The 12,443-nt window shown below is 42.4% G+C and overlaps 1 protein-coding gene across 22 annotated transcripts in view; it reads right to left on the bottom strand.

The window, feature by feature from the left end:
• LOC105380994 (patronin) overlaps window positions 1-12,443 on the bottom strand; it is a 59,457-nt gene that overhangs the window by 19,589 nt on the left and 27,425 nt on the right. For 20 of the 22 annotated variants that reach the window (XM_048626930.1, XM_048626934.1, XM_048626959.1 and 17 more), the window contains 10 exons: window positions 10,579-10,794; window positions 8,805-8,996; window positions 8,424-8,537; window positions 7,866-7,996; window positions 7,285-7,376; window positions 5,852-5,965; window positions 3,408-3,560; window positions 2,462-2,677; window positions 941-1,273; window positions 484-606 (listed from right to left, as the gene is read on the bottom strand). In XM_048626930.1, the coding sequence (XP_048482887.1) occupies window positions 484-606; window positions 941-1,273; window positions 2,462-2,677; window positions 3,408-3,560; window positions 5,852-5,965; window positions 7,285-7,376; window positions 7,866-7,996; window positions 8,424-8,537; window positions 8,805-8,996; window positions 10,579-10,794 (1,684 nt within the window). Of the gene's footprint in view, window positions 1-483; window positions 607-940; window positions 1,274-2,063; window positions 2,146-2,461; window positions 2,678-3,407; window positions 3,561-5,851; window positions 5,966-7,284; window positions 7,377-7,865; window positions 7,997-8,423; window positions 8,538-8,804; window positions 8,997-10,578; window positions 10,795-12,443 lie in introns of all 22 variants that reach the window. The other 2 variants (XM_048626899.1, XM_048626952.1) reach the window with 2 other exon arrangements.

Here is a 12,443-nt window from a genome sequence, read left to right as displayed (position 1 = left end):
TTGCCATGCTTGACTATCTACTATACTAAGCTATGGATTTAGTCCATCTCTCTACTCTGCTCTAGCTACTGACAAAAGCAAAACACAAGCTTTCTTCACCATCATAAATGCATTTGCGCAATCACTTTTTAAGATTTACTTTTTACTTACAAAAATTAAATTATACTTAATTGATCGTCATCATTCTCTATACTTACCATTACCTACTTACAATTTACTAAAATCTACAATAATTATGGATAGGATACGGGTATAACTGGCAGATGCAATTAATTATGATTTATATTTTCTCTCTTCACTTTATTACTGAGAGAACCTGTCTAAGCGCAGATACCAATTGAAATACACAATAACATGTTGTGTCTGATTGCCCAATGCCTTTAATATTACCGCGCGCAACAGCCATATCTCTTACTCCCGAATAGACCTTAATTTCTCAAAAAACAGTCATAAGGCCGTATAGAGATGCTATAAATATCTTACTCGGCTGCAACTCTTGCTGCATGTACTGCTGCTGCCACGTGGTGACGGCGGCGGCGGGGGGCGCGGCGTGCGCGGGGGAAAACTGCAGGGCTTTCCGACCCGGCACCTCCGACTGCTGGTGACCTGGAATTGAAATGGAATGGATAGCAGATGAGTTACTTAAGTTGGACATAAGAGAAGGGAACAACTGTTACAATAAGTGTTACTCGTTATATGTAGTAGGGTAGCACACGATACAATTTGGCGTCGAGATTCACCTTGTAGTTTTGACTTTCAAAACGCATTTGGGAATGTGGTGTCTTTTTACACATAGGTGCGAGAAAATTGCGTGGGTCTGGAGTTTAAGGGTACAATATTTTTTTTACATAGCATTCAGACAGTGTTTTTCCTTTCAGTCATCAGTAGATAAGTTTTGTAAAAATCTCTCGTACGAAATACATTACAAATCACAACCTACCTTGATCACCATTACTCCTGCCTCTGTTAACATCGGCGAAGCTCATCTTGCTAGCATCCCCGTCCGTGCTATCCCGATTATTAAGGAAAAACCCATCTCCACCGCCTTTGCTACTAAAACTGCTGTAATTCTGTTTGAGCGTGATCGCGTCGCTACTGAGTTGTCTCTTGATAGGGTAGTAGGGTTCCGTATCGTTAGTCTGTGGGTTCTGTCGTGCTGGTTTGTCGTCGTGACTACTGCCGTTCTGGAAGTCTCCGTGGAAGAACTGTATGGAGCCGCGAATATCTTGTCGGGACGAGCGCAGCGGCGGGTTGTAGTCCACCGCCACTGGACCTGGAACAAAAATATTTTTAGATTAGAATACATTTTAAGGTTACAAACGCTTGCATTGGACAACGTGTGTCTAGACAGAAATGGCGACCATAGGCGAATGTTGCATTCATGAAGAATGTTAACGAGGATTCGGAGAGCGTCCTAGCCGCTACATACAAATAAAGACTGAACGACATAGCACGCATGTATAACGCATGGCAACGCAAGGTTTTCACACACTCCGGACCTCGGTAGCTATAGAATCAAAGCGTCCATCTTTGCCAGGGCAAAATGAGCCTCATCTTACAACGAAGTCTTAACTAACTAAGGACTTACCAGCAGGCGCACTAAGCTATAGAATCGAAGCGTCCATCTTTGTCACTCGGAAACTAACTAAAGTCTTAGTTTAACTAACCGGCAGGCGCACTAATCTTCCTCTGCGGCCCAACAGTAGCGAGCTCCTTGGCGGGGTGGCGGCCGGCGAAGTGCAGGCGCTCCTGCGAGCCGCCGAAGTTCTCCACTGTGAGCTGCGAGTCGCAACATGTGTCTAGACCACAATGGCGACTAATCTAAACCATATTATGCCACCGTTTCTAGATAAAGAAGAAAACCCACCAGCTAGATAAGACACTAATCTCGCACAATCTAACGCAAAATGCGCGCATAGCCGTAGCGTACTAGCACCCGTTCGCTTCTATTAGTGTGCTATTCATCGTCATCGCATTCGCTCTTCCGACCAGGTCGCGCCAATTGGGCGCTTAGTGCGTTGACCTTTATTTCTACATAGCTGTAAATAATTCTATCTACTTACCGGCAGGAGCGCTAATCTTCCTCTGCGGCCCCACAGTAGCGAGCTCCTTGGCGGGGTGGCGGCCGGCGAAGTGCAGGCGCTCCTGCGAGCCGCCGAAGTTCTCCACCGTGAGCTGCGAGTCGCAACATGTGTCTAGACCAAAATGGCGGCTAATCTATTCCATACTATGCCACTGTTTCTAGATGCCCAAAGAAGAAAACCCACCATGCAGCTATAAGACACCAATCTGGCACAATCTAACGCAAAATGCGCGCATAGCTATAGCGTACTAGCACCGGTTCGCTGCTATTAGTGTGCTATTCATTGTGATCGCATTCTCTCTTCGGACCAGGTCGCACCAATTCGGCGCTTAGTGTGCTATGACCCTTATCCTACAACAAAAAAGCCTATCAACTAACCAGCAGGAGCGCTAATCTTCCTCTGCGGCCCCACGGTAGCGAGCTCCTTGGCGGGGTGGCGGCCGGCGAAGTGCAGGCGCTCCTGCGAGCCGCCGAAGTTCTCCACCGTGAGCTGCGAGTCGTCCGAGATGGAGGAGCGCCGGGAGCGCCGCCCCGTGGGCACCTCGCGCACCTCGCCGTAGTTTGAGGGGCGGCCGGCTGCGGTTAGGTTTGGATCTGGTGGGGAGAAAACGGAATTAGGATACTGAAAGTATACCTAGACAGGATTTAAGAAGACGCTGTAGTAGCTGGAATTATAATGATGCATTGTTACCTAAGGTATGAAACCACCTTATACATAGACACCCTTTATAGTTTCAGATGAGAGGTTTGGCGCCTAAGCATAGCGAGGGCGCCATTTGCCTTATGAACTTTGCTCTCTTATAAACATACCTGCGTCACCGTCTCGCCGGCTTACAGGCACTATATAGTGTGGGGTTCCTCTACCAACAACTATCACTCGTGGCCCTTCAGCACACACTAACCTGCGTCCTCCAGCCTTGCCACCGTCGCCAGGGTAGTGACCCCTCTCCCCCGGTGCACTACGAAGTGCTCGCGCTGCGGCCCCTCGCTCCCGACTCTGTATACATACCTGTATCATCGTCTCGCCGGGCTACAGTCGCTAGTGTGGGGTTCCTCTACCAACAACTACCACTGTACACTAACCTGCATCCTCCAGCCGCGCCACCGTCGCCAGTGTAGTGACCCCTCTCCCTCTATGCACCACGAAGTGCTCGCGCTGCGGGCTGCGGCTGCGTACCCCCGCGCCTTACACCTGACGCCTAAACGAAGCGAGGGCGCCAATAGCCTTAGCTCTCTTATAAACATACCTGCGTCATCGTCTCGCCGAGTTACAGACTAATTAGTGGGGTTCCTCTACCAACAACAACCACTGTCACACACTAACCTGCGTCCTCCAGCCTTGCCACCGTCGCCAGGGTAGTGACCCCCCTCCCTCGATGTACCACGAAATGCTCGCGCTGCGGGCTGCAGCTGCGGCGCTCGGGCGTGGAGCAGGCGGAGCGCCCGCGCCGCGCCGCGCCGGACCCGGGCCGGGCCACTGCGGGGGAAGAGGGGGTAAATATATAAGGTTCTAAATGAGTTAGGTACGGAGCAGTGATGTGAAAATTAGGGCAATTAAGTGAAGCCTAATCTGAAGCGAGCTACGGAGGCGCTTTGTGACTGCTGATTTAGGTAAGTATATACTAACAATTCTTATGCTTTTGTACTTTTTAGATCATAGTCTTCTTGATCATAGTATTAAAAGGTAATTTACTCGGAATTCATATTTAATACTCTTACTACTATTATTAAGTTACTTGTACCTATCTGATTGAGACAATAACATATTTATCAGAAAATATTAAACATAAAAAGTCTTGTTTAAATTAGGTAACATAGCACAATCCTAAATATGGTGATGTGGGAGGGAAATTAGCCATTCACAATATCACATGCCACTAGCACTGAAACTCCTACTTACACTATTAATTTGCACCTAATATTAACTTGGTACACTTAATTATAGAGTATTTAGATATTTTTTTATTAAATCTAAAAACTGATAATTTTTATTAAACATAATCCAATAAAAAAATTAAAATTCATAAAACTATTTTCAAATACAACACGACAGCCAGATCAAAATCTTTAAAATGATCTTATGTAAGGCCAGTTCCAATAAAGGCCACGGATAGACTGATGATGAAACTCGGCTCGCGTTTAAAAGTGTCATCTCGACTAATTTGGACACCCTGTGGGTTTGATTTGTAGCGGCCATAAACTGTCGTGTTGGTTTAGTAGATTAAATTTAAAATATTATTGCTTTTCTTTATGATATATTTTATTGGAAACTAATAAGTGTCGTTACGTGGCATTTGAAACGAAATTTGTCTCTTTTGCTCTATAATGTATCATCTATTTAAGATTAATATTGAGCAATTGTGCAATCGTGCATATAAATACCTCAATCTAAAAGTACCTACAAGATAATTTGTGTTTTACTACGGTCGGTGTTAGAACTAATTCAGCTTATTATTCGGGAGTCCTGAAGACATAATGTCAAGACCCCAAATTTTTTATTCAAACTGAAAAATAAATAAACATGCAAAGCGAAAAATAACCCAAAGCCAAACCAAGGAAGGAAGAACCATAATAAGCAAGTTAAGTGTTAGTAAGTACGAATAAAAAATTGTAATTATAGAAGCAAGCTACACAATCACAAAACCATTATAATACATATTACTTATTATACCTGTAAGAAAATAATATTAGGAATTTACTACACGTTTACAGGACAATCACAAATGTAAGTAAATGTCAACACAATGCACAAACCGAAAAATAAAATAGATTCTTAAAACCACTTTGTTAATGACTCCATAAAAAGGCTCTAAAAGAGCAACCATGTAAATGTGGTAAATATAATATGGTAGATACTTTATGTGAAGAAAACATGGGTAATAATGATAACCACACATAAAAATATGCAAACCGGAAAGATAACATCAATTATTTAGTAGGAATAGTTGACACAACATGGAACCCAGAATAAAAAGAAGGCACAATAATACGAAAACACCAGACAAACATGACAAAACAAGTGAAGTTAAAACATACAGGGAAGGAACTTGATTACAAACACATAGGGACAAAGATACAGACCCCAAAACTTAAACCCTTGATATGAATGACCAGTGGGTGGGTTGTGAAGATGCAATCGTGAAAACACCAATGGAGACACAATGTGACACATGTACCCATGACGGTCGAATTATGAACAAGAAATTATGACCCACACCTACAATGAACACCACGAACAGGAAAGGATCACATTCCTATAAAACTGCAAGGATAACAAACAAGTGACGATGTAACACACACATGGAAGAGCCGTGTGAAGTGAACTACGGTGAAGATCTACCACGCACACACACAAACACAAAGACATTGTGGTCTAAATAGACGCCGCATACACTTCACCATTGCATACATGGCAATATTTCATATAGAACCCCTGAAGCCAATTACTATACAAGCCTTATTGAGTGAAGACTACTCGTCCTCGCTCCTCTCAACATATCGTCTATCACAGTCATGTCAGCGGCTATAATAATCGCACACTTGCTTTTTATTCATACAGAAAAAATGTGAGCATGAACTTGTTCATAAACTATTCACATAACAGTTTAGATTGTGCTCTCAGTTTGATTATTTAGCGTTTAATAAAAACAAGGCGACCGATTTCGATGTCGTCTAACTTCTGTATCCGTTGAATCTTTTCATTATTGAATGTGCGTATGCGGCGTCCATCCAACCACGTGTGTCCAGCCAACATAGACCTCTGTATACCTGCAAAGGGCTCGCCCAGGTCGGCCCCGGGGCGCAGGTCGGGGATGCCGAGCGGCGGCGGCGGCGGCAGGCGGCGCGAGCGGCGCACCCCGTGCTCGTTGCACTCGCCCGCCTCTGTGGTCAGTGGAGTGTCACCCTACACGCTTTGCTTCGGGGTGTTAAAGTTATGTTGGTTGGGAAAGAGGTGTAACTGGGATGTAAGAGGTGGAAATGGCGAGGGGGAAAAGGTGGGATTGGGTTGGGAATTGAGTTTGGAATGGCTTGACTATGCAGGCTTGGGGATTTTGAGCGTTGGGTTGTTGCAGCTTGGTAATTTTTAGGAGTCGCGAGCTCGTGGTGAATGAAGGTCTGTTGTCAGTACGGTATGTATGGTCTGGTTACCCTATAGTCCTACACGCTTTACCATTTTCAACATCCAACTTTTGAGTGTTGGGTCGTAGGGACAGAATTGGGAAAAGGGTTGGCTATGTTTACGGTGGTACGCTTTTTGCTTCTTTAGAGTTTACACTCGAGATTTGGAGCATATTTTTCAAGTTCCGGTGTTGATTTTACACTCTTTTTTATGAGAGTTAATTAAAAATAACGATTAGAAAAGAACTTACCGTAACAATTAAATAACATATTTTGTGCCAATCAATTTTAATACAATGTTTACCCAGATACCCCAAGTGCTCTTGAACTTTTGCATAAACGTTGCATAATTATAAACCCCGCGAGGACAACACAATAATATACCATAATTAAACAACATCAACGCAACATCCCAAAATGAAAATAATTTGCACTTCTTGCTAAGCGTTTTTTCATAAATGTATTGGTTTTTTTGTGAAAATGAGCAAAGCGAGACAGGGTGACAACATGAGCAGGAAAAAGAATAAAGCAACTTTCTTTTCCCCGCACTCCATTACAATAATACCCACAAATTACACTTACATCTATAAATATAAGAAATACATCATATAAATCTATATTACAGGTAAAAATAAATCGCACGAATATAGACATTTCAGAAGAAACGAAAGTGTATTTTACACAAAATGTATCTTTTATAATTGCAAATAAAATACAAATCTCGTCGAATATAGATTTCGACGAACCTTTAGAACCATTTAACTAAGATAATGCTGTTATTACAGTGTAGCAGTTGTTGAAATTTAAGCATTATTCCGCCGCCAAGAAGGTTCAATATAATTTTGGCATTAAAATTAGTTTGCTCAGAATCTTTGATATTATGACCACATACTCCCGTTTAGACTAATTGCATGCAAGGAGTATAAATTTAATTATCTTAGCTATTTGAAACTGTGAAATCATTTGAAGAAAGACCAACAAGAAATCAAATAAAAAATATACTTTACACGAATCAAATGACATCACGTTCAAATAAAGACCTTATCGCTATGTTAATCAATGGTAATTTAAGATGCACTCACCGGCTGTAGGGTTTTTGACACATTTGACTGGATGCACTTCCAGCATGTTGAAGAGATCCGCTAGCATGGCTATTAAATTTTGACGCATCGACCTGAAATTTAGATAATTATGGCATATTATTTCATGATCAGTATAAAAATATTATGTACAATTATTTTATACAGGTTTAAAATGCTTTTTTTTATGGAGCCAACAGTAAGTTTATGTGTTGTGGAAAAACGGATGGACACAGATTTCGTCAGCAAACTTCACCATTATTATAATCTTTTGAACCTCTGAGTCTAAAGTGATGACAATGTGTACATGGCCAACGAACGGCGTCTATAACGTCACCGTACAAACGAAACGAAACGAAACGAAATCGCGGTGCGTGTAGTGAATGGGGGGCTTAATATTAGTTCAATGCTTCTACCTCACATAAACACCAGCACCAACATACCCTCTCATATACGTGACATCTTCAGGCAGCATGTGGCAGACGTTGTGTGGCGTAGAAGAAAATCCTAGTTAAAATGCGAGTCGATGTCTCCACGCTGTAGTTGAATGCTTCTACCTCATATAGAAACCAGCACCAACATACCCTCTCATATACGTGACGTCCTCAGGCAGCATGTGGAAGATGTTGTGCGGCAGGTACTCGCTGCAGAAGCGGTGCACCAGCATCAGGTTGTGCAGGCAGTCCTGGATGGACACCATGCGGCCCACTCGCACCTGGGGGTAGGGGGGAATTAGGTGGTTTAGTTGTGTGCTTTGTTTACATTAATTTGTGATGTCCAGTAACTGACTCCAGTAACAGAAGCCTATCGTCAGATTAAAGGAAAAGACGCAGTAAATGTAGAAAGCGGAACGTCCACGTTGGCTCCCTAAACAGTCAGCACCTAACGCTAAAATTACTGGCTAACGCTTTCTCCACGATGACAAATCCTAGTCCAGCTGCAGTGATTGTCACCAACACGATATAAGCGAGCAATACTTATCTACATCTAGTGATTCCGGGCTTTTGCAGTTTACATAAACTATGTGGGCATCCATCATCATCATAACACTTTAGTAAATATATGCAGGCGACAGAAGAAAAGTCTATATTTATTAATGATCTTTTGTTAAACCCCTAAAGAGCTAAGAGTAAAGTGGTTACCTGCGAGCGTGGCAACGCGTCGGGGCAGTAGAAGGAGATGAGGGCAGCTAGAGCTGTACCGTCGCACATGTCTTGTAAGTTCTTCACCATCGGCACGTGGGACGACGGGTCCGGCTGGAAGGGAGAAAAGGAGGTTTTTAGTGGTAAGTAGCTGAATTGATTTATTTTGTAGGTCTTCCAAAGATGATGTCGATGGACAATGTAAATTGTAAGTTGGCAGGATAATTTAGCTCGTCGAAACATTAACAGATCGGCCAGATTGAGCCATGGTTTATGCCTTTACGCAACACTGACTGGCAGACCTCGCTCCCATGGACAATCCACTGACGAGCGGTCACTGCCTCCCATAGACCACCCAAGGCCGCTGAGTAGACTACATACCTCAGCCTCATTAAGTTTCCCCGCAGCAGCATTCACCCAGCACACCAGCCCGTCCTCATGAGGCACGCCGCTCCCCGGCGCGGGCGGCTGGTAGGCGCCGAAGCGCTGCGCCGCCGCCGCCACGCGGTCCAATGTAACAACTTCACGCGCGTAAAGAGACATTAGTGATTCTATGACTGTCATGTGGGCGCTCTGGAAGTGGAAAAAAGGGGGGTTATAAATTGCGAGTTAGTTAATTTGTCGTCGACACGATAAGAAGATACTATAATTACTATCAGCAGTTGTCCGCGGACAGCGGTCTGGAAGATGATATGGTGGCCACCAATATTTATGAAACACCTCAGGCACTATATCAAGTGGTAGTGACGTGACGTGACTAAGTTTATGATGTTTAATTAACTGAGTAAATATTTTAATGTATATTTTCATGTGTTAAGTATAGGCCATGCCATTATCAAGGGTAAATTTCACCCAGAAACCCAAAAATAAATGTTCTAAAAACAGTACATTCAACAAGTAGAACTGAAAATGGTATGTTTTCACGATATAAAAAGACTAAACCACAAAGTTAAGTCCTGATAAAATCTTTTAAACACTGAGTCCAAATATACTTTACAAAGGAAATACTACAGAGGTAAAATACAATAGTCTTCACATAGAAGCATACCTAAATAGATAACAATACCTACCAATACTCTATACTGCAAATATTGTAGTGTGATATAATATTATGTACTGTTTTGTTTACAGAACAAGCTACTTATTATATCCAAGCTCCGTACTATATCTTCTGCGTGTAGACAAACTACTAACTGGATTGAAGTTTTTGGCAAAATGCCTGATTTCAAGTTGGAGCCGCAAAGCGCTGGCGGTATTTCCAAATGGCAGTCTAAATCTTAGATATGAACACAATAACACCGCTGATCCCAGTTAAAATGCGGGTAATTTTCATGGTTCTCCACTCTTTAATACTATGTGGTTATGTTATTTTCGTCTGTAATTACACTTACGGTGGTGTCTTGAGTGTTTCAAATTAAATAATTACTTTTAAATGCTAAACCTTGACATTTTGCTCATTTGGCACCCGAGTTATATCTACAATAGCCATGCGACACTATTACATTGCGAGGCGGTTATTATTTATAAGAACTTTTATGTATCTATTTAGTTAAAGAATAACAAGTGGAACCACATAAGACTTCGTCCGATTATTTTCTTATAAGTAACTCTTTCAGATCTGCAAGTGACAGTGGATCATATTTGGCGAGTAGCCATTAACGGTCGATACGAGTACTTCAGTGGTGTGGAGGACAATTGGGAGATGTGTCTTTTTTTTTGATACCGTAATTAATAAAGAAGACAAACGGTAGCCGGTAGTGGTTTAATAATGAATACAGACGACAGAATCCAGCTTCTAGCTAGGAGTACATCTAACAGTGAAAGATTCCTTGCTGATAATAAAACACAACGCTGCTAACCTAAAAAACATCAAAACAAAACACAACTCACCATCCTCAGCGGGTTATTCTGTATCAGCTGGCGGGTCCACTATATATCGTCACCCTTTCCTGGCTATGGTCTACACTACAGGATGTTTCAGTGGTTGGGGCTGTGGTAGTTAGCCTTAGAGGCGTACCTTTAACCAGGTAGGCGGTAACCACTACCGTAAAGAAGGAGGCGGAAGTCAATGAAAGCTTCATCCAGCAGTCAACGATTATGCTTTTACGCTGCTAACCTATCCTAACGTCATCGAAGAAACGGTTTATATACTAACCATCCGCAGCGGGTTATTCTGTATCAGCTGCGTCTCCGTCAGCGGGCAGTCGGGCGGGTCCACTATCGTCACCCCCTTCCTGGCCATGGTCTGCAGGATGTTCCAGTGGTTGAGGCTGTGGTAGTTGGGCTCCGAGTACATGTTGGCGAGCGCGAGGCAGTACAGCTCGGCGTTGGCCAACCCGCCCACGATGGGAGGTTTCAGGTGCTCCTGGTCCTGGAAGGAGAGAAGTGGCTTTAGGTTTTTGTTGGGTTATCTTTAGTTTGGGCGAAGGCGCCTAGTTAGGTAGACCTAGATGGCGGGACGACCATCACAGGTTTTTGGAGGGTGAAGCCAGAGGACCGAACGAAAAGAACGTGTGGAGTTGGAGTAAGCATGGGGAGGACTTTGCCCAACAGTAGGACACAACTAGGTAAAACAGACTAATAAAAAAAATAGGTTCTTAGTTCTTTAACCAAGAAGATCCTAGATTAGCTTTAGTGTTTGTCATCGACACGCTAAGGAGATCGTTTCCAATTCGAATAATATCATAAACTGTAACATATCGTCTTCCTATTTATTAACCTCTGTTAAGCCCTTTTTATCTTGATCTCCACTTCTTAAGGGTGAGGTGAGATGAATAAATAAGTAGGTCATGGAAATGTAAAGTACTCTTTTTTTACTCGAGTGTATACAAAGTCGTTGTAAAGGTTATTTTATTACATAAAAGCCCTACATGAGGAGGCACGAGGCACCTCCTTGGATATTTGACCTTAAGCAGAACTCAATCAAAACAATATTATGCAAGGTTAAATTTTGTCAGTAGTTGGGCCGGAGCCATGTCACCTTATGAGATTGCAATACACATACCTAGTACGCCTACCACGGTGCAATTTTTCTTTTATAAAATATTTTCAATTTTTGTCCCTGTTTCCTTTCATATACTTAAACAACAACCTATATTCGTCGCGATCTCTGATAAAAGTTCACTCTAAATTCAAGCTTTTCGTAGAATTTGTAGCGACGTGAAATCAAAGAAAATATTACTTTAATTATTTCTGAGCTTCGTTGCCAGAATCAATTTCCACTTTTAAGCTACCCTGGTATTTAGATTGAAGTAATTTATTACCACAACCGTGTTGGTACTTGATAAACTATAAGTGAATTCTTAGCAACAGGTTAACCTGAATAGCATGAATGGAATCTATTTAATAAATCATTATGTTTTATTGTACTTACTCGTATTAGTAAGTAGATTCGTCAATAACATTTCCTTTACCTACCTTTCCTTAAAAAAGCTTCTCCAGTTTGTTCTTTGCTATTATTTTTGTGTCTAAGGTCTATTTATCGTTCGCGTACCTTTTTTTACTTTCAGAACACATACAACACATTCTTGGCTCATTCAAAATGTAGCGTCTCAGAATAAATCTCGCAAACATCCTGAATTTTATAGCCAAGTTTAAAATATGTTATTGAAAAGGTCGCGACCTCATATTAAATAGGTCACCCCTGGACACTACATGCATATTTCAAGTAGAAGGGCAATAAAAATGCTTTGACGAACGTTTAAGAGGAATTTAATTCACATACAAGGGAAGAGGGGAAAGTTGAAAAACAATTACCTACTGTGAGATTAAAAAAGATTTTTAATTAGTGCTTATGGGGCCGTATAGTCGTTAAGCCTAGTCGGAGGCCTTCGGGCGGCTTGAAAACATCTGACAGTCGGGTTGCCCACTTACCCGACAACTCTCTCAGCACAAGCTTGCTCGTGTTGGGGTCCACCAACACGCACTTCGCCAGCGTGGTGGACTAGGCCTAAAACCCTTATTTCATTGGAAGGAGACCCGTGCCCCAGCAGTGGGGACGTAATGGGTCGTGATGATGAT

Source organism: Plutella xylostella, chromosome 4 (assembly GCF_932276165.1).
Source record: "Plutella xylostella chromosome 4, ilPluXylo3.1, whole genome shotgun sequence".
Classification (NCBI taxonomy): Eukaryota; Metazoa; Arthropoda; class Insecta; order Lepidoptera; family Plutellidae; genus Plutella; species Plutella xylostella.
This window is presented reverse-complemented; position numbering and strand designations above follow the sequence as displayed.